At 23.8% G+C, this 25,485-nt stretch overlaps 1 protein-coding gene across 1 annotated transcript in view; it reads left to right on the top strand.

Moving 5' to 3' along the window:
* Positions 1 to 24,879, top strand: part of LOC105366951 (latrophilin Cirl) — a 32,565-nt gene extending 7,686 nt beyond the window's left edge. Inside the window, exons 2-17 of the mRNA XM_011505564.1 lie at positions 901 to 1,087; positions 5,040 to 5,146; positions 8,679 to 8,947; positions 10,080 to 10,099; positions 10,170 to 10,381; positions 11,514 to 12,122; positions 12,819 to 13,254; positions 13,832 to 14,057; positions 14,201 to 14,366; positions 14,505 to 14,719; positions 14,910 to 15,013; positions 15,984 to 16,028; positions 16,986 to 17,154; positions 17,652 to 18,057; positions 22,847 to 22,890; positions 23,801 to 24,879. Coding sequence (XP_011503866.1) covers positions 901 to 1,087; positions 5,040 to 5,146; positions 8,679 to 8,947; positions 10,080 to 10,099; positions 10,170 to 10,381; positions 11,514 to 12,122; positions 12,819 to 13,254; positions 13,832 to 14,057; positions 14,201 to 14,366; positions 14,505 to 14,719; positions 14,910 to 15,013; positions 15,984 to 16,028; positions 16,986 to 17,154; positions 17,652 to 18,057; positions 22,847 to 22,890; positions 23,801 to 24,490 — 3,905 coding nt within the window. The 3' untranslated portion in view covers positions 24,491 to 24,879. The remainder of the gene's footprint in view (positions 1 to 900; positions 1,088 to 5,039; positions 5,147 to 8,678; positions 8,948 to 10,079; positions 10,100 to 10,169; positions 10,382 to 11,513; positions 12,123 to 12,818; positions 13,255 to 13,831; positions 14,058 to 14,200; positions 14,367 to 14,504; positions 14,720 to 14,909; positions 15,014 to 15,983; positions 16,029 to 16,985; positions 17,155 to 17,651; positions 18,058 to 22,846; positions 22,891 to 23,800) is intronic.
* The last annotated feature ends 606 nt before the right edge of the window (positions 24,880 to 25,485 follow it).

Genomic DNA, 25,485 nt, shown 5'->3' with positions numbered 1-25,485 from the left:
TATAGTAAAGAACATGTTTTCAAAAAATTAGATGAAAATTTGGAAACTATAAGTAACTATAAACATAACATATTTTTTATACATGATTAACATAAGTGAGAAAATTATTTAGAAACCATCAAATTTATTAAAAAGTAATAATGAAATATGGTATGCAATGAAAATGATAAGATTTGAATTTATAATATATAATGTTATGGCGATTAGTGTAATGAATAAAAAGACAAATTTCAATTAAAATTGAAATTTTAATTACTATTATATTATATATTATTATTCAAAATGAAAAAATCACATTTGGTTTTGTATTTGACAACTATATACAATGCAAGAACCTTTAAACTAGTGATTCAAAAGATCAATCAATATAGAATTTTTCGAAATGAATGAAAAAAGATATGTTCTGATCAATATGATATTTAAGATAAATCGTTATGTGATGCATATATTTATTTTAAAAACTCAAATAATTAATTCTCGACTTGTATGAAAACTTTTAATTATTAATACATGAGTAGAATAAAATAAACAATTTTATCAAAAAATTAATGTTATGATGACTGCATAAATGATAAAAATTACAAAATCCAGAAAAATATTAGATATAATGAAGGATATGAAGTATTATATTTCACACTATTTTATTTACTAACAAGAAAAAACAGTAAATTTGAAAATTTTGAAAATGTAATTTTATGACTTGTATTTTTTATAATATAAATATATGAAAACGTGATTTATAAATTCATTTCTATTCACCCATTAAATAGATTACGAATAATATGTGTGTTATTAGTAGTTATATTAAATTTTAAAAACTCATTTATAATTTTTCTTAAGTATTGTATACAAACTAAGAAATATTATTAAATCATCTTTTTATTCAACTTTTTATTTTAGAACGATACGATACAGCATATGAATGCGAAGGAAAGACACTTAGAATAGAGTGTCGTGAAGGTGAACTTATCCATCTTATTCGAGCCAATTATGGAAGATTTTCAATAACAATTTGCAATGAACATGGTAATACTGACTGGAGCGTTAATTGTATGTCACCGAAATCTTTTCGTGTTTTATATAACAAGTAAGTATAATTCAGAAAATATAAAGTTTCTCAATAACTTAAATCTTCGATATTTATTATAACTATACTATTACAACTGTATTACTATATAAAATACTAGTCAAATGAAAGAAGTGGTTTAGAGAGAGAGAGAGAGAGAGAGAGAGAGAGAGAGAGGGGGGCGGTAGTGAAAAAAGAGTTGTGACGAGCCTTTCGATCGGAATGCAGCCACGTCATCTTCCTTTTCTTTCTCCTTGACCGACCTGATTGTACCATGAGTTGCGTTCTTACTTGAGCTCCACACTCCTCTTTTTTTTTATTATATTTCATTTTTATTTTTCTTACCATATCTTAGTTTTGCTCTTTGCATTCCTCACATGTTTTATGAAGAATGGAAACAAGAATTAAGAGAGAGAGAGAGAGAGAGAGAGAGAGAGAGAGAGAGCACAAAACACAAAAAAATAAAAGGCAAAATGAAATGGAAAGAAAAGATAGATTGAAAGGATAATAATCAGGAAACGGGAAAGACTCAAAAACAGTTTAATATAGTTCAGCAAGCCACTAACCTATTATTCGATGATTTGAGTGCATTAATATTTTGTGAAGCAAATATATATTACATCATGATATTAATATTAAAATCGAATAAGATAATAATTCAATTTTCATTACTCTATTCTTCATTTTTCTTCATTAAAACTAAGATATTTTAACATCCCATTTACTTTTTTTTTAATAGATACAGTAAAAATGTATATTGTAAATGAATAAATTTAGTTTAATAAAGTTACTATAGGATATTAAACATTGATTTTTCTTAGTTTGAAAGGTTTCTTAAAAGGATATATAAATATTGTATAATATTAATTATAGGGTGCGAACTTTTTTATCTTATATGTTGAATTGCATAATAATAATTTCGTACTAAGAATTTTAAGTATTGTTTAAATCTGAAACTTTATTTTCCAAAATAATATTTTAATTAACTAGAAAAAGAAATATTCAAAACATTGTACTATTATTTACTATTATACATATTTTTAAACAGACATGTTATTATTTACTATTGCACATATTTACTAGAAAATTAAGTGATTTCATGAAGTTTTCAAAATCGTCGAAATTAATTTTTTATTCTTTTTAAGGATTTTAATGATTTTCTCATTTTTCGAATATAACTATTACTATACAATTCTTCCAGTACAGTGTCACAAATTATCAAAATTCATTTTTAATTTTAATTCGCATACACCAATAAATTACAAACAGATAAACGTTTTGTTTACACACACATATCTTAGTTTTCGATATTATATTATTACACATTTAATACATTAGTTCCAAAAGATTAAAATGTTTGAATATTGAATAATTTAATATTTTTAAATGTATTATTTATGATAATATATTATAATGTATTATTGTATTATTATTGAAATATATTCTTTATATTAGTTAAAATATTCTTGTGTTTAATAAAAAAATATACAATAGTAATAATCACAGAACGAAGAGAAAGTAGAAGAATGGAAAATAATGTATAATATAATGTAATAAGGCATATAAAATAATGCATAGCATAATTTAAATAATTTTAAATGGCACATTGTCACAATGAGAAACACATTATTCTAGCTAAATAATTATATCTTCATTTAATTCTATAATAATATTTTTTTATATAATTTAATATATTGTTTGAATCATACAAAACCAAAGTCTTGACATTATCTGAAGCATCTTTATCTTTGTTCGAATGTATTTCGTGAGATCATTCGATATTTCCGAGTTTTGTTTTTTTCTACAATTTACGTTTCATTGTTATTAAGATACATGATTCATAATATTTCATGAAATTACATAATATTACATGAAATTTTTATTATATACATAATAAAACAATGCCTTGAATATGATATGAAGTATGTGTTTGTAAACAAATAAAATAGCTATTTAGTTAGTCACTTTTTATATTATAGTTTGTATATCAAATACAACAAGTGCGATCGGTCGAGATATTTAAATTTTATTAATAAATCATAGATATTAATCCACGGTTTTCTAATATGATATTATTAATTACTTATTGTGTATTTTTAAAGAAGTTATTTTATCTGAACTTTTATTACGTTCAGCATCCTTGCATTAGTAAGATCACAATGAAATTTAGTAAAACAATCATAAATACTTTTTTTTAGAATTTTTGTTGGTTTTTTATAGATGAAAATACTTATAAAATAGTCAAATTAATTTTGTTTAAAATTAGTTCCTCATAAGCTTATAAAAGGTGTTTATATATTCACTTAACTTAATTATTGTCTAATAACTTTATTAAATTCTTTTTGAACATTTATAATTAGTATCCGACCATCAATAAAGTAAATAATTATGTATTATATGGAGAATGGTACTAACTAATCAAATCACCTCCATGGTATTGAATACATTAAATAGCTTCATTTTACATTTAATAACCCTGAGCAAATTGTTACTAAATAATATTTATTAATTTTTATTATAGTTACAGTAAAAAAATTTTAAACTATTGATAAACTTGAACCTTTAAAATTCTATTACAAACAGTAAAGTACTTAAATTAAATAATTTTTTATCAATTAATGTATTAAATACTCGTTTGTAAATATATTTTACAATTTTCTGATTATAATTTACGAATGTATGTCTAACTAATAATAAATTAACATAGACAATATTATTTATGCTATCTATTACTTTTTGATATGTTGAAAAATTGATAATTTTACCTTCCAAGTATTTGATTTTCGATATATTTTCTTTACAAATTACTTTTTAAATATTTAATTACTTCCTAAGGTTGTCTATCATTATATAAATTCTTTATTATCAAATTGATACATATACACGTGTTATTTAGAAACCTTATATTACGGTTTGAGATTTAAATGAACTATACAAATTTTTTTTATGATAAAATTATTTTAATTTCTATAATTTTGTTTAATTTATATTATTTATAAAGTTTTTATATCATACAGTTTTACATAAATCACAAAAGATCATTGAATATTAATTATATGTGACTGTTATAATTAGTGTCATACAATATTTGGCTCTTTTTATATATTTTCATTAAATATTAATCTTTCTTTGGCCTAATAAAATATTGTTTGACATAAAATACAAAAGAAAATTCTGAATATACATTTATCGTAAAAATATATAATATAATGAATATACTGTTTTGATTTTCTCTGATAATGTGTATGATTTTGAATATAAATTAAAATACAGACCAGTGATTAAAAATTCAAACTGAAATGTTAATATATAGCTAAGAAAAAGAGTTCAATATATAAAGATTAAAATGTAAACAGATTTAAATTATTTTTAATATTTGATGCATCATAATTTAGGGGAATAACAATAGAAATAACAAATTTGGATATGAAAAAGAAATTTTTCTTATAATTTAATACAATTTTAGTTTTTTTTTTAATTTACTTTCACGAATAACTAATTACATCCAGGTTCAATTTGTTCGAAATGTTCTTTCCTTTAATTTAATATCAATTCAATCAGTTGGTATATAATTTTATTTATTTATTCAGTATGTTTTATAGCATTTTGATAATAAATGATCTATTAAACAATTATCGATGGATTATATTTATGCTTATGCGATTATTCATTTTGCTATTTAGTGGACTGTTAAGTGAAACTAAGTGAAAGTATAAGCTATTAATATTTACATATATTTATTTTTATCTTTTCAATAAATAATTACATTAAATAGTATCGATTTACAGATAATTTTTTATATTTATAATACACGTAGAGCAACACCAAAAAATAGAAATAAATAATTATGCTCATATTAATTTATTTGAAAATAAACAATTATAAATAGTGACAAATAAAAGGAAGAGGGCGAAGAGAAGTAGAAAAATATACTAAAAATTTATTTTTTGTTCTTCTCTTGGGGCGTATCTAGGTGTAATCAACAACAAAACTGCAGTATTGTGGCGTCGACATCACATTTTGGAGATCCGTGCCCTAACACCTTAAAGTATCTCGAAGCACATTATCAATGTATATCGGGTAAGTAGTAAATTTTTATAGTAAGTAATGATAAAAAGTATAATGTGAGCTTACTCTTTAATATTGATTTGATTCCATGTATATATCACTAAACAATATTAATTTAATGTCGGTTGATACTAGCTAGTATCAGAAAGTTGAATACATATAGCTATATAAAGATATAGGTTTCTTAAATGTAGTGCGCTTCGTTTAAATTTTAAACTACTTGTCAGCACTAACGAGGTATTTTTTTCTTACTATGCACCCGTAGTATAATAATTTAGATTGATATTTTACACTTATTCTCTCTATTTGCTTTTTCAAACAGCATAATTAATTGTATTAATAAAACAAACATTTATTACTAGTAATCATTTCATAATTGATATTCAGAGATAGGTGTGGTTATGATAAATTAAAATAACACTCGATATAAACTATATGATTTATTTGTAATTTTTTTGTGCAATTTTGTCATGAATGCGGGTAATGTCATAAAAGTTAGATTAAATAGTTTGACAATTTCACAAATAGTTTGTCAATTAATTAGAATTTCTTTTATACGAATAAACACCATTAAAAATTTTCAAACTATTTCTAGAGATTTAATAATTTAATTAGTAAACTCATGTTAAATTATTTCATATTAAAATATAACTGTCAATATAAATATTAAAATATCAATAATATTTTTTATCAATAATATTTTTATTATAATATTAATATATATTACATATTTTGATTTAATAATAATGAATAGATAAAACTAAATAATACTGTAAATAATACCATAGTATTATTTAATTTTTAATTAATTATAGAGAATTTTTTCATTAATCTCCAAGATGCAACTACGTGAGGTAAGCAGTGAGATAAGACAATTTGACATATCCTGAAAGATCCTTTTGTTTAACCAAAAATTTATATTTGTTTTATTTTGTGTGAGAATCGCATAACGTCTTATTTAATTTAATAGTAATGAATGATAGTGAAATATAAGGTATCTGAAATTCACTAATTCACTGGTTCTAGTTAATTCTGAAATTGATTAAACAGAAAGTTTTATGTAAATATTGATTTGATTGGTTGTAGAAGTAATTCTTCAGCTGCTGTATTATTTGTACAACATTATGTACTTTTTAGGTTATATTTAAAAACTCCATTTATCCAACTGATAGTAGAATACAAAACAATCCAGATTTGTACAAGATTTTAAGCAGTGATTCACTTGTTATTTATTATGTCTTTTCTAACTTAAATATAAATCGAAGAATATCGATAACTTGACTTATCGAACATAAGATAATTGTTGATTTTGCATAATTATCAATCTCCAATTTCAGCTATGAAATGCACTTTATATAATTAGTACATTTAACTAATCCAATATTATTTAGTATTATGCAAACTCTAAATACTGAATTAATAAACAAGGTGTTAGTAATATTAGATTAAAGGATTATATCAAGTTGGTGATATATTTTGTTGATATGTTATTATCTTATGTAAAACCATGAATTTTGAGATTGATAATTATGCTATATGAAATATTATCAGATTAGATATATACTTCACTGTTTAACAGATTGACAATCTGATATGATAGAATACAGGATAAGATGTCAGAAATTCATGTAGAGTGAGCTTTCGACTTTTTAGATGGTAATTGAAGTTGAGTTGACGATTCGAACATTTTCTAAGAAGGAAATTTTTTATGCATTATATTTTTAAATAATATTATAAAACGAATTATTAATCTGTAAGAAACTATGTTAACAAGAATTATTCGTTTAGTCTTATATTAGTTTTCTTAGATTTTTTTCATGATGCTGTGATTTTTACAATTTCTAACCAAATTTTTTTATCCAAATTGAACACATTTTTAATTTAATATCAATTTTTTTTTATAATTTTTCAATTTCCAATATCTTTCTTTAATGTTTCTATATATTTGTATAGTAATAATTATCAGATTAGCAATTTATATATAGAAAAATAAATTAAATAATTATTAGTAAATTAGATGAAGTATACAAATAAAAAAATAAAATATAAAATAGATAAAAGATAAAGATTAAATATTGTAAATAATACAAAATTGCTTAATTTGTTATCATAAATTATTGCTAATTATTATACTTAAAAATTCTGATAAAGTATAGTGGGATCGGTCGTTTGAACAATGAATATATAGTTATGAATTATAATATATATATTCGTAAATGATCATCAAATATATTTGATTTAAATTTATTGAATTTAAAAATTTTAAAATTTTTATAAAGTACTGATTAAACTACGAAATTTGTGCAATTAATTCTAAACAATTTAATTATTTTTGAAGATTTTCATTAATATTGGATACATTTCGCTAAAAGACTAAGCTTGATGATGAAAAAAAAAATTGATGGAAGAGTGAAAGGTGAGTGATTTAGTGTGGTATAGAGAGAAATGTTTGTATGCGAATATGCAAAAAGATAATAACTGATTTAATCTTACATATATCAATTAAAATCCAATACTATAAATGGATTATTTACTATATTTGACTACAAATTTACTATAAATCAATAGAAGACTCTATAATTACATTATGTAAATTTTTTATTAATAAAAATAAATAGTCACAAAATTAATATTGTTTATTGTATTGAAATAATATAAAAAATTCTTAATGTTGCGTACTTTTTGTTATAATAAAAATCGTAAATATGTTTCTTTTATAATATAATTTTGAATAAAAATTCATACTGATTTAAATAGAAAAACGTTAGTGAAACAAATAAATTTTCTGTGAAACTCTAAAAATATATAAAACTTCTATGTATATCTATGACAAACAATAACGACAAAATAATAAATTAATTTAAAAATTTTAGGAATCTTCAGCAGAAAATTTTGTTTTTGTTATATTTACATTTTTAAAATATTAATTTTCAACAATATCCATTTTTGTATTTTAAACAAATAAACAAATTAAGATTAATAAATTGAAATATTGATTTTAATAATTTCGAATTATAAAATGATGCTGTAAGATTAAAGCGTACTGAGATGAAGATCAGGTCTTGCATATTTCATAATTAATATAAAAATTTTATCTAATATACTTGAATTTATGTGGCGATTATTTATTATACTTTAAAGCCTAGTTCTAATTGTCAAATTTAAAATCATTATATATATAAAGTTTATAATATATTTATAAAAATAAAGAATTTTATATTATTAATTGCATTGTAAAAATTTTAATATTTCAAATAGGATATGTAGACTTCAATTTAAAATTTTGGTAGTTACATATTTTATGTAATTTGCTATAAATAATAGTATGCAGAGTACATTCGTATTATACTAATAATTATGAAAAAGTGTAAAAGCGATTATAAGGTACGAACTTACTTATTTTATAAAACGAATGAAAATAGACTTAATAATATTTCAAGTTCTTAATTCTTAAAATAAGTATAACTGAGCATAAATTTCAAAAAGTATCATAGAATAGAAGTAGTAACAATGTCTAATGTTACTTGGAATGAAACGATTACAGCATCCACGACTACGACAACGACTTGGCGACCAAGTCCGCCATGGTTGCTAACTTCACAGTCATCAATCTGGAGTACGACTTCACCAGGCAACGCAATCATAAGTCGGGCTCCTTTTGGAATATCGACATCAGCAACAGCCAGCACTGCTGCTCAGTCAAGTCAGCGACCAGAGAACGGCTTTTCGATTACTGCTCCCTCGGTAGGCAGTGCCCCAAGGTCAGTACCGCTCTCTCTCTCTTCCAATATGCTTTATACCATCAAGTCCAACGTCTTGAACGATTCATGCCTTTCTTAAATTCTTTTGCACAATTTCATATGCGTATACAGTTTGTTTGTGCGCGCGCGCGCGTGTGTGTGTGTGTGTGTGCGTGTGTGCGCGCGCGCGCGAGCGTGTGTATACAATCCTGTAGATGTTAAAAAATAATAGAAATGATACTATGAACAAGCTTTATTAATTTTTTAACATAAATTATTTTATTCAAAATTAATAAATGTATCTATAATATGAATACATGTATGTATATATATGTATATACATATACCACATGCGTTATTAAATAAAGTACATAATTCTGACTTATGGTTTTCTCTTTTCTTTACTCTCCCTTTCTCTTTATCTTTCCTTCTCTGCCTTTCTCATTTTATTGTACAGTATGTGCAGTTATTTTTTTTGTCATTTTTTTTTAACTTACTGAATCTCAAACTGGTTTGTTTCTTTAAAAGATCAATAGGGCTGCCGATAAAATTTTTTTATTCGTTTATTATAGCATGTTTTATTTATTGTTTTATTCTATTTATGTAAATTTGTGCATATGCAAACTCATAAAGTATAAATAAAAAAATAAACATTATATTAGTTGCTAAAAGAGATGAGTATTTATCTTTCGTTTTCATATTAATCGTTAATATATAATGATTTAAATTTAAGAATGGATTTCAAATTATATGTTGTTTTTATTTGAAAATTATATTTATTTAGGGGTTTAGAAATCTAATTTTGTAAATTAATATTTAATACAAAATAATGTAAACAAATTAATTGCAACTTGCATATTAATGAATGTAATTAAGGATCGAAAATGTAAAACGATTTCTCTTTTATATAAAATTATTTTCATATAAACTATTTCACTATTTGATTTTATTATAATATGGAATAATTAATAATATTTTTATTTATTTTTATGTATTATTATATGTTATAGTAAATGTGATAATTTTTTAAACTTACAAATAACAAATAAAATAAAAAAAATCGGTTTAAATATTATTCTGCAAAAAAGTTTTGATAAAAGTAGATTTACACAATATTAAAATGAAAATTCACATTAATTTTTGCAAAGTTTGTCATTTTTGACGGTGTAGTTGAGTACATTAATAATAAGTAAATTAATGATAAGACTTTTAGTATTAAAATAAGGTTAGCGATCACGTATATAAAAAAAATTAACATGAGAAAGAGAAAAAGTACTTATTTAATTGTGTAATAGAACAACGCTGAAAACATGGACCGATGGAGAATTTATTGAGAATGAAGATGAGGCGGAGGAAGAAAATATAATTTCGTTGGTAAAGTCGAATAGAACACCAGGATCAACCGTCATGCACGAAACAACGGTGAAGCCATCACCACCGCAACAGTCTGAAATGCCTTTCACCTCGACGATAGCGCCTTGGAAAACTAGTCATAGAACGCCAGCAGGTAAAAATAAAAACTCAACTTTATTTAAAACATTATTCTACCTCTTACTTTATTCTAAAACACTTAATTCTGACTTGTATTATGAATAAGCTTTTTATATAGATATTCGTTATTTTGTTTTGTTAACTTAATTTTGTTATAATTTTTATATTTTAATATAAACTCAAACATCATTATTATAATCTATCTGTTATTTATATGGTAGATGTTCTTTTATGGAATTGATCAGAAAATTAATTATACTCTATTCTATGCACATTAACATATAAAGTATTATTATGATTAATGTACTTAATATATTTCTATATCTAATAATATATTTCTGACATGCATATCATGTAAATTTATAACTTTTGTACAATTTAATATTATGCGTAAAATAAATATTCGAGATATGAATGAGGGCAGAATGTGTTTGATAAGCTCATTGTAAAGATATTTGCTGATAATAGTATAATGAAAACGTAAATTTTTCGCTTTGATTGACCATGAACAATTTATTAACTGTAGCTAATATAATATATATATGTTTATTTGATGCAGTTCCTTTATTTACATTATCATAGGTGTCGATATTTGTCGGGACATGATTATATCCTAAGCAAATTAAATACTTGAATAAAAAATTTTTTTTTTTTGTATATATAATTATTATGAATTAATGCAATATTAAAATATTAAATCACAAACTCTTAATTTCTCTTAATATTGAATAATATATCCAAAATTTAATACAAAAATATACATATTAGTTAAAATTACATATTATTGATCTGATTTTAAATAATAATTATTAAAAAGACTATGAAATAAATTTTTAAATATATGAATTTTAATTTATCATAAATTATTAGAAATTTGATTATATAATGAAGCAAGTTCATTATTAAAATATTTTTTTGTAGAATTACTAAAAAGCAATCATTATTAATTGTAAACTGTTGGTATTATAAATTGGTACCATTTCTTAATATAATGGTTAATATAAATGATGTAGTTCTATGATTCTTCTAGAAATTTCTCTGAAAATTCTATGCTTTTATAGAATAGTAAAACCCAATTATAATTGTAAAATCTGAATATTTAAAATGAATGGAAATGATGTACTAGTAATATTTCTTTTAATTTATAGGAAATGATTTATTGTTGCTTTGCCCGGGACGGTTCGCTCGTAAACTCACATGGAATGAGACCCGGCTTGGCGAAGTAGCAGTACAAAATTGCCCGGGTGGTGCTAATGGCTTGGCGCGCTGGCAATGTGTACGAACCGTGTCATCAGGTTTCGAACGAGCCATTTGGCAGCGTGATACTCCTGATCTTAGTGAATGTCGTAGTGTTTGGCTGTCTTCACTTGAAAAGCGTGTACAAGAAGGGGAAGTGATTCTTGGTGTAAGCAGTGATCTTAGTCAAGTGACGAATAATAGTCGTGAACTTTATGGAGGTGATATGCTTATTACTACCAAGATCCTTAAAAATATGGCTGATCGAATGAACCAAGACATTCAGACTTATTTGGATTTGGGACAACGTGAAGTAAGTGTCGCTGAGCTACTACAAGGTGCAGTTACTACTGGTAGTAACCTCTTAGATAGAGCACAATCCGCTTCTTGGAAGGATCTAAGTCATCGGGAACAAATGGTTGTTGCAACTTCCCTCCTCATTGGTCTCGAGGAAAATGCTTTTTTGATGGCAAATCAACTTAATTATGAGAAAAACATCGTACACGAACGCAGAAACATTTGTAAGTTCTATAATTTCACGTGCACCCTAGAAAAAGGTACTGATTTACATAAACATTTTTTTTTTTATAATTCAATTAATTACATTTAATAAATGTTAAAATATCAATTAATTACAAATTGCTATTACACGTCAAATATACCCTTAATACAAATTGGTTAGAACTACTATTTTCAAATACTATACTGTTTCTACTTTACAATATAAAAATAAAGAACAAAGAATTGTAGTATTTAAAAATTATTTTTAAAATCTTATTTTTAATGTTCAATTATTAATTTTAAATTAATATTAATTGTTAATATTCGTAATATTACAATTTCTCATTTAATATAAATTACATAAAAGCATACATTTTATTAGTATAGTTGTAATCATTATTAGAATTACATGTATTATATTTTTAAAATAATGATCACAAAAAAAAACATTTGTATCTATTAATAAGTTTTTAAAAATAACATAAAATTCTTTTCTTTAAAATATTTAATTTCATAAAATAAAAATAATTTAACCTTTTTAAATAAACAAATGTTAAAAATTAATTTCATAGTAATAAAAAAATCATTCTAACATCTTAGCAAAGATAAATAGTAATTTTGCTAAGCATATTTATCAAAAAAAGAGAAGAAAGCACGATAAATAATGAAATTTTAAATAAAGAGACGGGAACTAATAAGATTTTATTTATTTTTAGTAATGGAAGTAAGAGTGTTAGATGCGCGCAATCTGAATAAAGAACTGGAAGTATTTCCAAAGGAAGCTGGACAACAGCATAGATGGACAAATATGCATGATCGCATAGAGTTAACTAGAGGTGCCCTATTAAGAAACAATAACACAGGTCGCTTCGTTAGGCTTGTTTTTATGGCATTCGATAGGCTCGAAGAAATTCTTCAGCCTCAGGTAGAGTCTTCGTATTTTGCCGAAGAAGGAAGCGAATTCACCTCTTATTCTTCATCTATGATGCATGATATGAATGTTAGTCGAATATTAAATAGTAAAGTAATTTCGGCATCCCTTGGCAAAGGAAAGCATGTGCAATTAACAGAGCCTGTTATACTTACCTTCCAACACTTGATGTTTCAAAATGTGACAAATCCGAAGTGTGTCTTCTGGGATTATGCAATAAGGTATACATTTTTATACACATATTTCTATATTACTTTTAGATTGAGTTCCCTAATAAAAACTTAAATATTAATATTGTTTTCTTTAATAATTATATTAAAAATGTATTTCAATGCTATTTTTCGCTTTTATAATTGTAATAAGATTCTTTCAATTATTAAGCCCTAGACTATTAATTATAAAAAGTAAATTTAAAATTTTTTATTTTAATAATTCAATTTACAAATAGTTTAAAATAGTGTTTTTTTAATTGCAATGTTAAAAAAATGAAATTAATCAAATGTTATACTAGATGTAAATAAAAAGCATAAAATATTGTCATTTATTATATGAAATATTAAATAATTTAATTAACACTACATAAAGGTTAATGTAGTTAATGTATTTAGTTATTCTAAATAGTTTTACTAATTTAATATTTTTATCTAATAATCTAATAAAAAAATCTAGTAATAAAGTTAGAATATTTGAAGATTTTATAAAAAATATAAGATGCAGTAATGGAGAATAAATAGGTTCTATTAAATGTAATTGGAAAATTAGCTAAATTTAGTTATAAATGAATTAATATAATTATAGCGAATGGTCAGAGGAAGGCTGCATCATTCGGAAAAGCAATGAAACGCATACGATATGTGAATGCAATCACCTTACAAACTTCGCTGTTCTTATGGATATTCATGCAGTGAAACTTGATGTACAAGATCAAGTAGCCCTTCAAATAATTACCTATATTGGCTGCATTATTTCAATTATCTGCTTAGTGCTTGCAATAATCACCTTTCAATTGTTTCGTGGTCTAAAGGTATTAAAAAATTTATTTTAAATTTGTAACTATTTTTGAGTAAGGGTAAAAATTCTCTTATATACCAAAAATATACTGAAACTTGTTTAGAAAGGGTTTATAAAAATAAAATTCAAAAATTAGTATTTTATTTATTGTTTCAGTCTGACAGAACAACGATTCATAAAAATCTCTGCGTGTGTCTGCTTATTGCAGAAGTTCTTTTTATTTGTGGAATAGGGCAAACAAATCATAAAATAGTATGCGGTATCGTTGCTGGACTCTTGCACTTCTTCTTTTTATGTGCATTTGCTTGGATGTTTCTTGAAGGTAAAGAATATAACTCGTATAAAATAAATTTCGGATCAAATCTAATTTTAAAGCTAGTTTTAAATTAATGCTATGAATTATTTGATATTTAATCATTTGAATGGCATACTAGAGTATTAACCATCTTTACTATTTTAGGTTTTCAGTTGTATGTTATGCTGATCGAGGTATTTGAAGCTGAAAAATCAAGACTTCGCTGGTATTATCTTGTAGCTTATGGTATTCCATTACTCGTTGTTGGAATATCTTCTGTGATTGATCCACTTAGTTATGGCACAGATCGATATTGTTGGCTTCGCGCTGACAATTACTTCATATTTAGCTTTGTTGGTCCTGTCATACTTGTTATATTGGTATTGTGCTCTTACATTTTATTGAATTACTTGAATGATTATGTTATTATAATTATATTATTATAATATTATTATTATATTTCAATATATTTAGTTGAACAATTTTGACAATTTTTTTATTTTTTTTTATTTCTTATATATTATAAAATTGATTATAATAAATTATTTTTTTCACTTGTCAATTCTGTAGGCAAATCTAGTATTCCTGTCTATGGCAATTTATATGATGTGCAGGCATGCTCACACAACCGTATCTTTGAAAAGTAAAGAACACTCACGGCTAGCTAGTGCAAGGTAAGTATTGCATTATGAAAAAATGTAATATTCACATTATGTTATAAATTTTTCCGTGTCATTAACGAAACATCTATATATGTACACTCATATGAATGTAAAAAAAATTATTGATATTTAATATTTCATAAATATTTGTTATGCCCAATTATATATATATGTATATTTATTATATATTTCATATAAAAGTGTGTATATATATACAATAAGCTTTTACACTCATCTCTCAGTGATTAGTTTTAAGTATTTGTTTGTCGCTTTGAGTTTTTATGCAAGCTTTATTACTCGCTTTCTACATGAACTTCATATTTAATAAACGAATTATTTTGTAGCAATCTTGACAACTTTCATTAAATTTTTTATTCATTTATTTCTGTTATTTTAATTTTATTGGACAGTATTTCTTAAAATAGATTCAGACTATATTTAATATAAATTTTCCACAATGTAATCTTGTAACTGGCATATTATTTTGAATATTATAGTATTAAATCAATTATGAGCTTGTATTATAGTAAACTAAATAAGAGTAAAAATGTTAATGTATAATACATTAAATTTTATTTATTTAATAATTCTTTTATAAAAGTAACCTTATTAATATTAACAAAAATTGTTTTACGTAGATATATAGTATATTTTTAATTTTATATTATTTATAACAGTATTTATGCCATCTTATTGACGGTATACTTTTACATAATTTTAGCATACTAATTATCAATAACTGTATAGTTATTATTAATTGTCGAGTTGAATAGTAAAGAGTAAAGTAAATAAATTGAGTACAAAAAGATCATAAAAAGTAAAGTAATCTCTTTATAATGTCACTTTTCACAAATAAAAATAATATTTATGGTGTCGGAAGTCATCTAACTATTACTGTCTTGTTTCATTTTTGTATTAAAACTTCTACCTGCTTCTGTCTACACTGTTCTACATTCCCCTGCATGGTGTGGTTGGTTGGTAGTGGAAAAGAAGAGAATGCTCTTCTCAACAAATTACAATCGCACTTGTAAGATATTTACAATTTATTATTAATTTACACTCTATCAATTTTTAAAAATTATTTATTACATTAGTCTATATTTCTTTTAATCTATGCTACTATTTATGAAAATATTATTGATTATTTCTTTAAATACACAAGTGAGATAGCACAATTTTAATATAATGTACTATTGTATATATTCTAGATTTTTGCCATTTATATTTATTTAAGCAAAATTTTGTATTATCTGCTCCTATTTATGTTATTAAATTAATATTTTTCAATAATATGTTAGAGATGAGTAGCTTATACATTATTCGTAAATGTTAAATATTTTATAATTACTTTATTTTTTAATCAATTTTAAACCACCTATTTTCTTGGATATCAATTGAAAATTTCTTTATTAATATCCATTTTATCTTATCTATATACTTCGTCTGTTAATTATAATGATAGTTTAATAGTATAACAATAATTTTTGTTTCGAGATTTCGAGTTTTATGAAATTCTTCGACTATGTGATTTGATTTATCAAGTTATTCAATTGCTTGCTATTAGAAGACTTTTAATTGTGGCGTAACTAGAAGGTAGATTAAGCCACGCTACTAGATTTTCCTCGGTTATATTTTAATTTATAAGCATTAATCTCTTAGTTGTATATCAGTGTATCATAGTTATTAATATCATTTATAATATATTTTAGACATTCAACATTATAATAAATAATTTCAATATACAATAACATTGTAGTATGAGATATTTATATTTTAGTTTGAATTATCTAAAAATATAATAGCAAATATTGAAATAAAATACAACATGAAAAAGAATTATTGATCAAATTAATTTAATTTCATCTGTTTCTAATTTAAAATAAAAATTTATTTAAATTATTTTTTTATTAAAATTTATTGTACATAAGGTTAGGTATCAATTTAATGAATTTTCTGATTGTAAATAAATATTATATTTTATTAGAGCGTGGTTACGAGGAGCAATTATGCTAGTGTTTCTTTTGGGTCTTACCTGGACATTTGGCTTATTATACTTAAATCAAGAATCTATAGTTATGGCGTACATTTTTACGACATTAAACAGTTTGCAGGGATTGTTTATTTTCATATTTCACTGCGTTCAAAATGAAAAGGTAAGATACCGTTATATTAATATTTTCTTCAAATTCATCATATATTTCTATCAAGTGCTGTATGCATGTATGTATGTATGGATGAATCAAAAATATTTAAATTCAATAAAATTAGGCTTTAATCATCGATTTCAAATTTATAATAAAAAATAATTTATGCACTAGTATATATATATATATATATATATATATATATATATATATATATATATATATATACTAGTGCATAAATTATTTTTTATTATAAATTTGAAATCGATGATTAAAGCCTAATTTTATTGAATTTAAATATTTTTGAAATTAATTAATTTTATAATTATTACACTTTTATTATGTAAATAAAATTGTATAGTTTGATCTATATATTTTATTAATTAAAATGTTCAAGATTTATAACACTCTTTAATTAAATTTAAAGATAAATAATATTCTATAAAGAAAATAATTAAATTAATAGGATGATGGGGTAAACAATATCTACATGGGGTGATTCACAGGTTCGTAAAGAATATCGCAAGTTTGTTCGACAACATTCTTGGCTGCCTAAGTGTTTGAGGTGTTCAAAAGGATCAACTTCAGGAATATCCAATACATCAGTCGCTGGTTCTGGAACCAACGCAGGCAAGGACTTTGCTTCACACAATACCTCTTCAAATCCCTCAGCCCTGACAACGAACAGCTCTGGATTATCATCACACATCAATAGTAATGTGGGTATTGGAGCAGCCTTGCAGACGAAAAATCAGAATCTTTGCAACATCGCAACCTCTAACAATACGAATCTTTCCATAAACATGAATCTCAACAATTTATCGATAAGATCACAGTCTCATCCTCTTGGGGTTCATCAGATGCGCGCCATGGCACCTAGCAACCACAATAGGCATCCTTCTAATCAACAAGGTATCCAAAAGCCGCTTATACACCAAACCATTCGACAAAACTTATTTTGTTAAATATAATTTTACATTATTTTTATTTTTATTTTTATTTTTGAAATAGAAAATTAATTTTGTTTTATAATAAACTTAAAATATTCAATGTTTTCTAGTCATTCGTTGTGAGATAAAGTATAATCATTTATTCAATTTGCTATTATATTATTGTAATAGCGAAAATATCTAAATAGATTCAAGAAGCTCATTGATTAAAATTTATAAAAAAAATTTTACAATATATTATTAATAAAATATAAACAAAAATTATTAAAATAAAAAAATAAAATAAAAAATTAATTTTTTGATACTTTAAAATATTTTTATTAAATTAATTTTTATAAATAGTTTTGTTGCATTGAATTTTAGAAAGTGTTCATAAATCATAAATAAAAATAGAATTACAATATTAGATTTTTTATACGGACTATTTTATTTAAAATTTTATTTGGTTTATATAAATAATTAATGTTGATGTATGCACTAATTAAAATATTAATTATATGTATTGGTTAAATATCTATTTTTTAAATGTCAATTTTTATAATAATTACTTTGCATATTATTTTATTTGAATTAAAAGAACAAAATATAAATAAAATTTTTTTCATATTTAATTTTTTATAAACATTACGAGTTATATATAATATCTAACATAAGAAAGCGCTTTACTTTATAAAAATTAAATACTTTTGTTGTTACCATATATATGCACATATCAATATTAATTTTTCAATGATTTAAAAAAATTTAAAAATGTAATTTGAAGTTTTAAATCTGACATACGTTAGATATATATTAAGCTTGTATCTCTTCAAACTATTAATTTGGGGTTTTAGTATTTATTTGCAAACTAATTGATTTTCTTTTATTCGAAAAATTGTATAAGAGAATAAAATTACATTTCAAATATTATAACGTATTTTGATATATTTTCCATATAAATATTTTATTTAATTCAGACAATCACATTGTTTATTATCCATAAGAATCAGTTCTTTAATTATAATCAATTAATTTTAAACGTATTTGTGCATATTAAATCTCAAAATTATTGTGTGATACTACTTTTTAAGCATCCTCCTTTTGTTTTTATAAATAAACTAGTATTTATTATTAATAAATTTTTATTTATCTTGAAATGCTTGTAATTTATACTTTCGTACTTTTAATTCAATATTTAATATACAAAAGTTTTAAGAAAATTGGATAATTATAAAAAATTTTAATCTATTAACTTATTGTCTAATATCAATAAATGAATTTTCTTATGTCCTTACGTAATTATGTCCATACGTTATTTGTACCAATATTTCTATATCGAATTGAACAAATTATGTGCACTACATTTATTGTAGTTATTACTTTATATGAAGATAAATTAATTTATTCGTTGAGCTAATTTTTTATAAGGGGAATATATTTAATGTTCTTAAGTAGAATTAAATTAATTCTTCACCTTTTTCATCCTAACTATTGTAATGTGCATGTCCAAAAACAATGCAACCTAAAGCATTCGTCTATCACTTAATTAATGTTTTCATTAAAGAGCTTTTTAAATATCACATACGATATTCAAATATGTAGACACACGATTGCCTACAAACATTGTAAATATGATACGATAAAAATCTATTTTTAGTTTTACTAACAGGTGAAATATCTTTGTGTTGCTTTATTTACTAGCAGGGTTTGGTGTTAGGCGGTTACTGGCCACTTTGTCCTCATTCATTATATCCTTTTATATTTATGAAAAATGCTAATTTCGATTTCCTTTTTAAATATTTTAATATTAAATAATGATATCATTTATTCGTAAGATTCGTACTGGTCCATGAGGAAGCAATATTTATATTAGAGATGTACAATTATTTTCACTATTGTGATAAAAATTCTAATTCTAATAATATTAAAGGTTTCAATTATAAAGGTTAAATATATAAATATAGTATAACAAAGAATTGTTCATCTCTGATTTATAATTTTTATAAATGCGTAAAAATCATACACTGCAGTAATAACGCACGTAATATTATATATTTTTTCTACTTAATATTTTTAATCTAGAATGTTAATATAACTTCTCCGTTCCAGTACATTAAATTCCTGTATTTTATTTTCCTCTATTTTCATCCTTCCATGTTATTTTATTTGTTTTAAGTTAATTATATCTATATAAATTTATTATAAATTTTACTGCATCATAAAAAATCACATATTTAAAGGAAAATTGATATTATAAAGTTCTATATTAAATTCTAAGTCAAATAAAATTATGTTAAAAATTATCTATGAATTTGTGAAAATAAAAATTGTAATTTTAAAATTTAAAAGTTGGCTGTACAATATTCAAAAGTTGAAATAGCCCTTGATTTTTACAAATGTTTATTATAAAAAGGATACCAAGTATAACGCCAAAATATATTAAAATAAATAAATATTTGAAGTGCTATTTAAATAAGTTTAATCGTATGAAATTCATTTTTTTTTTTAGTAATTATCTTATCTTTCTATTTCTATGTTTTGCACATTATTTACGGAAAACAAAACATGAACTACAAAAGCTAAACTTCACATTAATAAATATTTATAAATTACAAATATATTCTTATTAAAGAAATATTTTTAGTGGAAATAACTAAGACGAACTACAGTAAAATATTTAAGCATTAATATAATTTCTTCCTTTCCTTCTCGTTTTTGTGTCTTATACAGGTATATACATTCGTATTTACACATATAAAATATTGTTACTTTTGCAAAAGTAATTGCTGTATCATAGCCCTGGAATACTAAATTGATCACATGCAGTCTAAAAATTAATGATCATATACAATTCTTCTAATTGACATCAATGTGTTTATCTTCGTATGTACATTAAATTTTCAATTATTTATTTGAATGAAAATTTGTCACGATCTGCAAGTAATACATTATAATTATTAGAGAGTATTTATTATTCCTTTTTCTTTTTTCCTTCCCCTTCCAGTTAGTAACTATAATTTAATGATCGAACTTAGTATATTGATACTATCATCTGTCTCATGATTGCAGCCAATTTGCATAGTAAAATGTTAAGGCATGCTAACCTATTATATTTCAAATGAGATGATAATACTAACGTAAAATGTTCAAGCGATGAAATGTAGGACTAACAGTTTCATTCTTACATATCATTAATTTTCGTTTATGCACAATGCTTTTATTAAAAAGTGAAACTTGCACTTCAATAATATTTCCTCAATATTATAAACCTTTTATCGCAAATCATATTCTATATGATTTAAAAGTAACAAAAATTCAATGTAAATATTCCTTATTTTATTGATCAATAAATAACGTTAATAAATATTTATTTATTTGAATACATCTTTATTATAATTTATTTAATTATAAAGTAGTTTCTAAAAAATCTGCTATGAAAATATTTAATTCCATCAATATTAATTTAATTCTTAATTTAATTTTAATTTGAAATACTATTTGATTATTTTAATGAATCTCCTCAAAGATTACATATAAATAAAGTTTATTTGATCAAATATTAATTAATATTATATTATTTTAATATATACAAAAATGCAAAAAGTAAATTTTGAAAATGGAATCATTTAAATCAATTAATACTTTTATGGATTTTAGAATTTTCAAATTCCAATTTAAAATTATATTTGTTTATATGATATTTGTTTATCTTATTTATTTTTATAATGTATATTTTTTATTTTAATCTATATTTCATATATAAAATATGTTAATTAATAATAAAGATTAAATCAATCATTTTAAATTTCTAATAGTAATAATTACGTTCTTAATAAATAATTTTATTAATATGAAGACAATTCAACAAATTGCAAATTAGAAAAAAACCTTATTAATACTATGTTCTTTAATTGATACAAAATTAAATTAAGAACATATATGATTATTATTGAATTCTGTATATTATATATTTTACGTAAAATGATTTGAATCAAATGAAATTCTATCAATGACTGCTATAAAAAGAATTAGATGGTTACATTATGTTTTTTTTTCAGAATGTGCTTTTTCCAAAGACGAAAATATATTAGATATATAAAAAGAACTTCCTAAAATTCAAATTTACTGGAAGATATTATTAATTTTTATTAATAGCAATGGGTTGTTTTAAAAGTACATTTTTTCTTAAATTAAAATCATTTTTAATAATTTGTTCAATATTTTAAGCATTTCGGAAGTTATATTTGTATTTGCATATTCAAATCTTATATAAAAATTTAAACATTTTTTTAAGAAAAAAAATTGAATGATACATAGTGAGATAAACTTGAAAAATAAATATTTTTATATTGCATACTTTTAAAGAATTCTAAATTACTATTGAGGTAATATTTTTAATATAAATTAATATTTACTTGTGAGTAACGAATCATGCATATAAATGTATTACATTTAATATTTTAAATATAATCATGTACGACTTGAGATTTGTATGCGTCATTTTGTTTAAATAAGATGTGATCTATTTCATTAATTTTTTTAATTATATTTTACAATTAAAATAAATTTCAATATAGTGATGATGGTACATACGGGTAGGCATCTGTGTAATTAATATTTTTATGTGTTAAACAGACGGATATACAGACGAATAGTTTGACAGGTTTATGATAGGAAAAAAGGATAGGTACATTCCTTCACAGAAATCTTAATAATCCAGTTTTCATTGATCGCATTGAGAGTAATATGATAAATGAAAGATTGCATTATAGCATTCGTTTACTGTCTCTACTCAATGCAAGATCAACATGAAAAAGTTTATTCACGTCTTTGCAACTACATCTATATTGATACCCACACATGCTTCTAACCTGTCTTTTCAGTTCTAATATTTAAACATTTGTTTTTATCAAGCAGAAATCCTTTGAAAAATTTACATGGAAGGTATTAATTTAAGCTCTAATTTAATTTTTACGTACTCATTTCCTATAAATGAGTAAATGAAAATGAGTTTGTTTTTTAGGTAAATCAAGATTCTCATTCATATATTTATATATTAATTTTTTAATGTAAAATCATGAAAAATTTTATTTTTTATTAAGTTCGATCCTATACATTGAAATGTAAATAATATGAAAAGTAAGTTTGTTTAAATATTAAAAATTAAAAATAAATAAAATGACAGTGTAAATTATACTTTATAATATATGATCAGTTAAAAAATTGTATTCGAATTAATGAAAAATTTGCGATATCACCATAAAATATTAAAATACATGCTTTACTTTAAAATAAGTGAATGTTCTGTTTATAAGGTTCATTATAAATTTATTGTTTGCTTATATTATGCATAACAAAAAATTTCAAGTGAAAGTATGCATTATAAAAAATTTTTTCTTTTTTTTCACTTTACATGGGTGATATGGCCAGCGTAATTTCATTGCTAATTTTCTTTATAATAGAGTAATACTGTTTTTTTTGTTATTGTAAATGAACAAAATTAATTATATATACAGAGAAAGATTTATTGACTACATGCTTTTATGTCTTGATTTTTGTTTTAATGCAATGTGCAAACATGGGTGGTAAACAATTTGAAAATGAACAGAAAAACAAGTAAAAATAAATATTCTTGAAATATGCCTGTTTTATACTGTAAAAGCATTGATTATTTTATTGACATCACTAAGTTAATTTATGACTTATTTTCTCTTATTTTCCCACAGAACATTTCTTTTAAATCACACTCTCGCGATTCTGGACAAGGTGGATCTGAACAAGAAGATAGCCCGCATGTTTTAGGACATGTGAGCGGATATAGTCATGGAATCCATAACGCGATGACATTGCAAGGATATTCGCTGCGTGCACGTGAACGAAGACTTCTTAGCGAACTTGAAATTGGTTCGCGCGCCACTACCGGTCGACGTGCTAATTCTCCATACAATCACACCTATACAGAAATTCGAGAACCACGACACCAACAACACCTACAGTGTCATGGCTATGGTTTTGGGCTCAGGCAGTTAGCGCAAGACGACCCTGTATACGAGGAAATCGAACGTACCGGTACTCAGACTTCCGATATGTCTGATGAAGATTGTCGACGACAAAGTGATATGTCGCGTCAGTCATCACGTAGTTACGGAGACCATCGACCTCTCATACCTTACTCTCCTGCCACCGATCGTGGCCTCGATACTACTTGGATAATTGAAAAGCACAAGCGTCATCAGCGGTCATTTCAAAATACTGATCATCAACAACAAGAAAAACATCATCAACAACTGAGGCCGCAAGATCATACACGAACGGTTGCTGTCCTCGATGGTCATACAGTCGTGTGTCATCTTCAACCACAAACAGAACTATTCACAGCTCGAGGTTCAGCACTACCATCTTACAGCGAGTGCTAGATTATTTGAGTGGTTACTGTGATCAGCCATCTATTAGATTATCGTTAGCTTGGACGGGTATCCCTTTCTAACAATACTTTCTATTTGTTCTTTTTCATAACCTTTTTATAACGTACATGTAGATTAGGTAGTCCTACTTTATTAATAGTCATATTCCACCCAATCCCTATGTATAGCACTGTTTTAAAGTCGAAATTTTGAATAATTTAAATTCAATGTAATTTTTATAAATATGTAATAAGCATTTATGTGCCAGAATATGCGATCGTGCTAATATGCAACACATACAAATAATAAAATTCGAACTTAAAAAATATATTTATAAATATACATATCAATTGCATACGTATATTTACGCATACCTGGCATTAAATTTTTAATGAAAAAAATACGGAAGAGATAAATAAGTAAACCAAGACACAATGAGAGTAAGGAAAATATATTAGAGAGGGATAGAGATGAGAGATGAGACGAGACCAGAACAAACTAGACTGACCAGATGAAGAAACAGAATACAAGAATACGAAACAGTGTTTATTTAAATAATATTAAAATAATATAAAATTTAGTGACTGTTTTTACTGTTATTTAACAACGGATTAAAAATTATGCGATTTATCTTTTAATCACGTTTGATATAATTCTTAATATTAAGAAAACTCGCGCGCTATTTATTTTTTTATTACTCTTAAGCATTTTTAAGATATCATAGAAAAAATACAATTTTTAAGGGTGGTTTGGTGTAAGTAGAACTATGTAAATTGTGATTACTGGAGTAGTAAGTATACTCTTTTATCTGCATGGCCAAGTCGTATAAAAAGCCAAATGCCTTTTGTGCCATGCAGTCACCTTATAGAAGTCTTTCATTTGTCAGTGTTGTACAAATTGACCAATTTCCTTCTAATTAAAGATTATTTATCAGAAGGTATTTCATAATTGTAAATTCATTTTTAATATGAATCATCTAAAAGTGGTAAAATGGGCATATAATTAGT

The sequence above is a fragment of the Ceratosolen solmsi genome, unplaced genomic scaffold, assembly GCF_000503995.2.
Source record: "Ceratosolen solmsi marchali unplaced genomic scaffold, CerSol_1.0 scaffold69, whole genome shotgun sequence".
NCBI lineage: Eukaryota > Metazoa > Arthropoda > Insecta > Hymenoptera > Agaonidae > Ceratosolen > Ceratosolen solmsi.
Note: the sequence above shows the minus strand (reverse complement) of the source record. Positions and strands in the feature narration are given on the sequence as shown.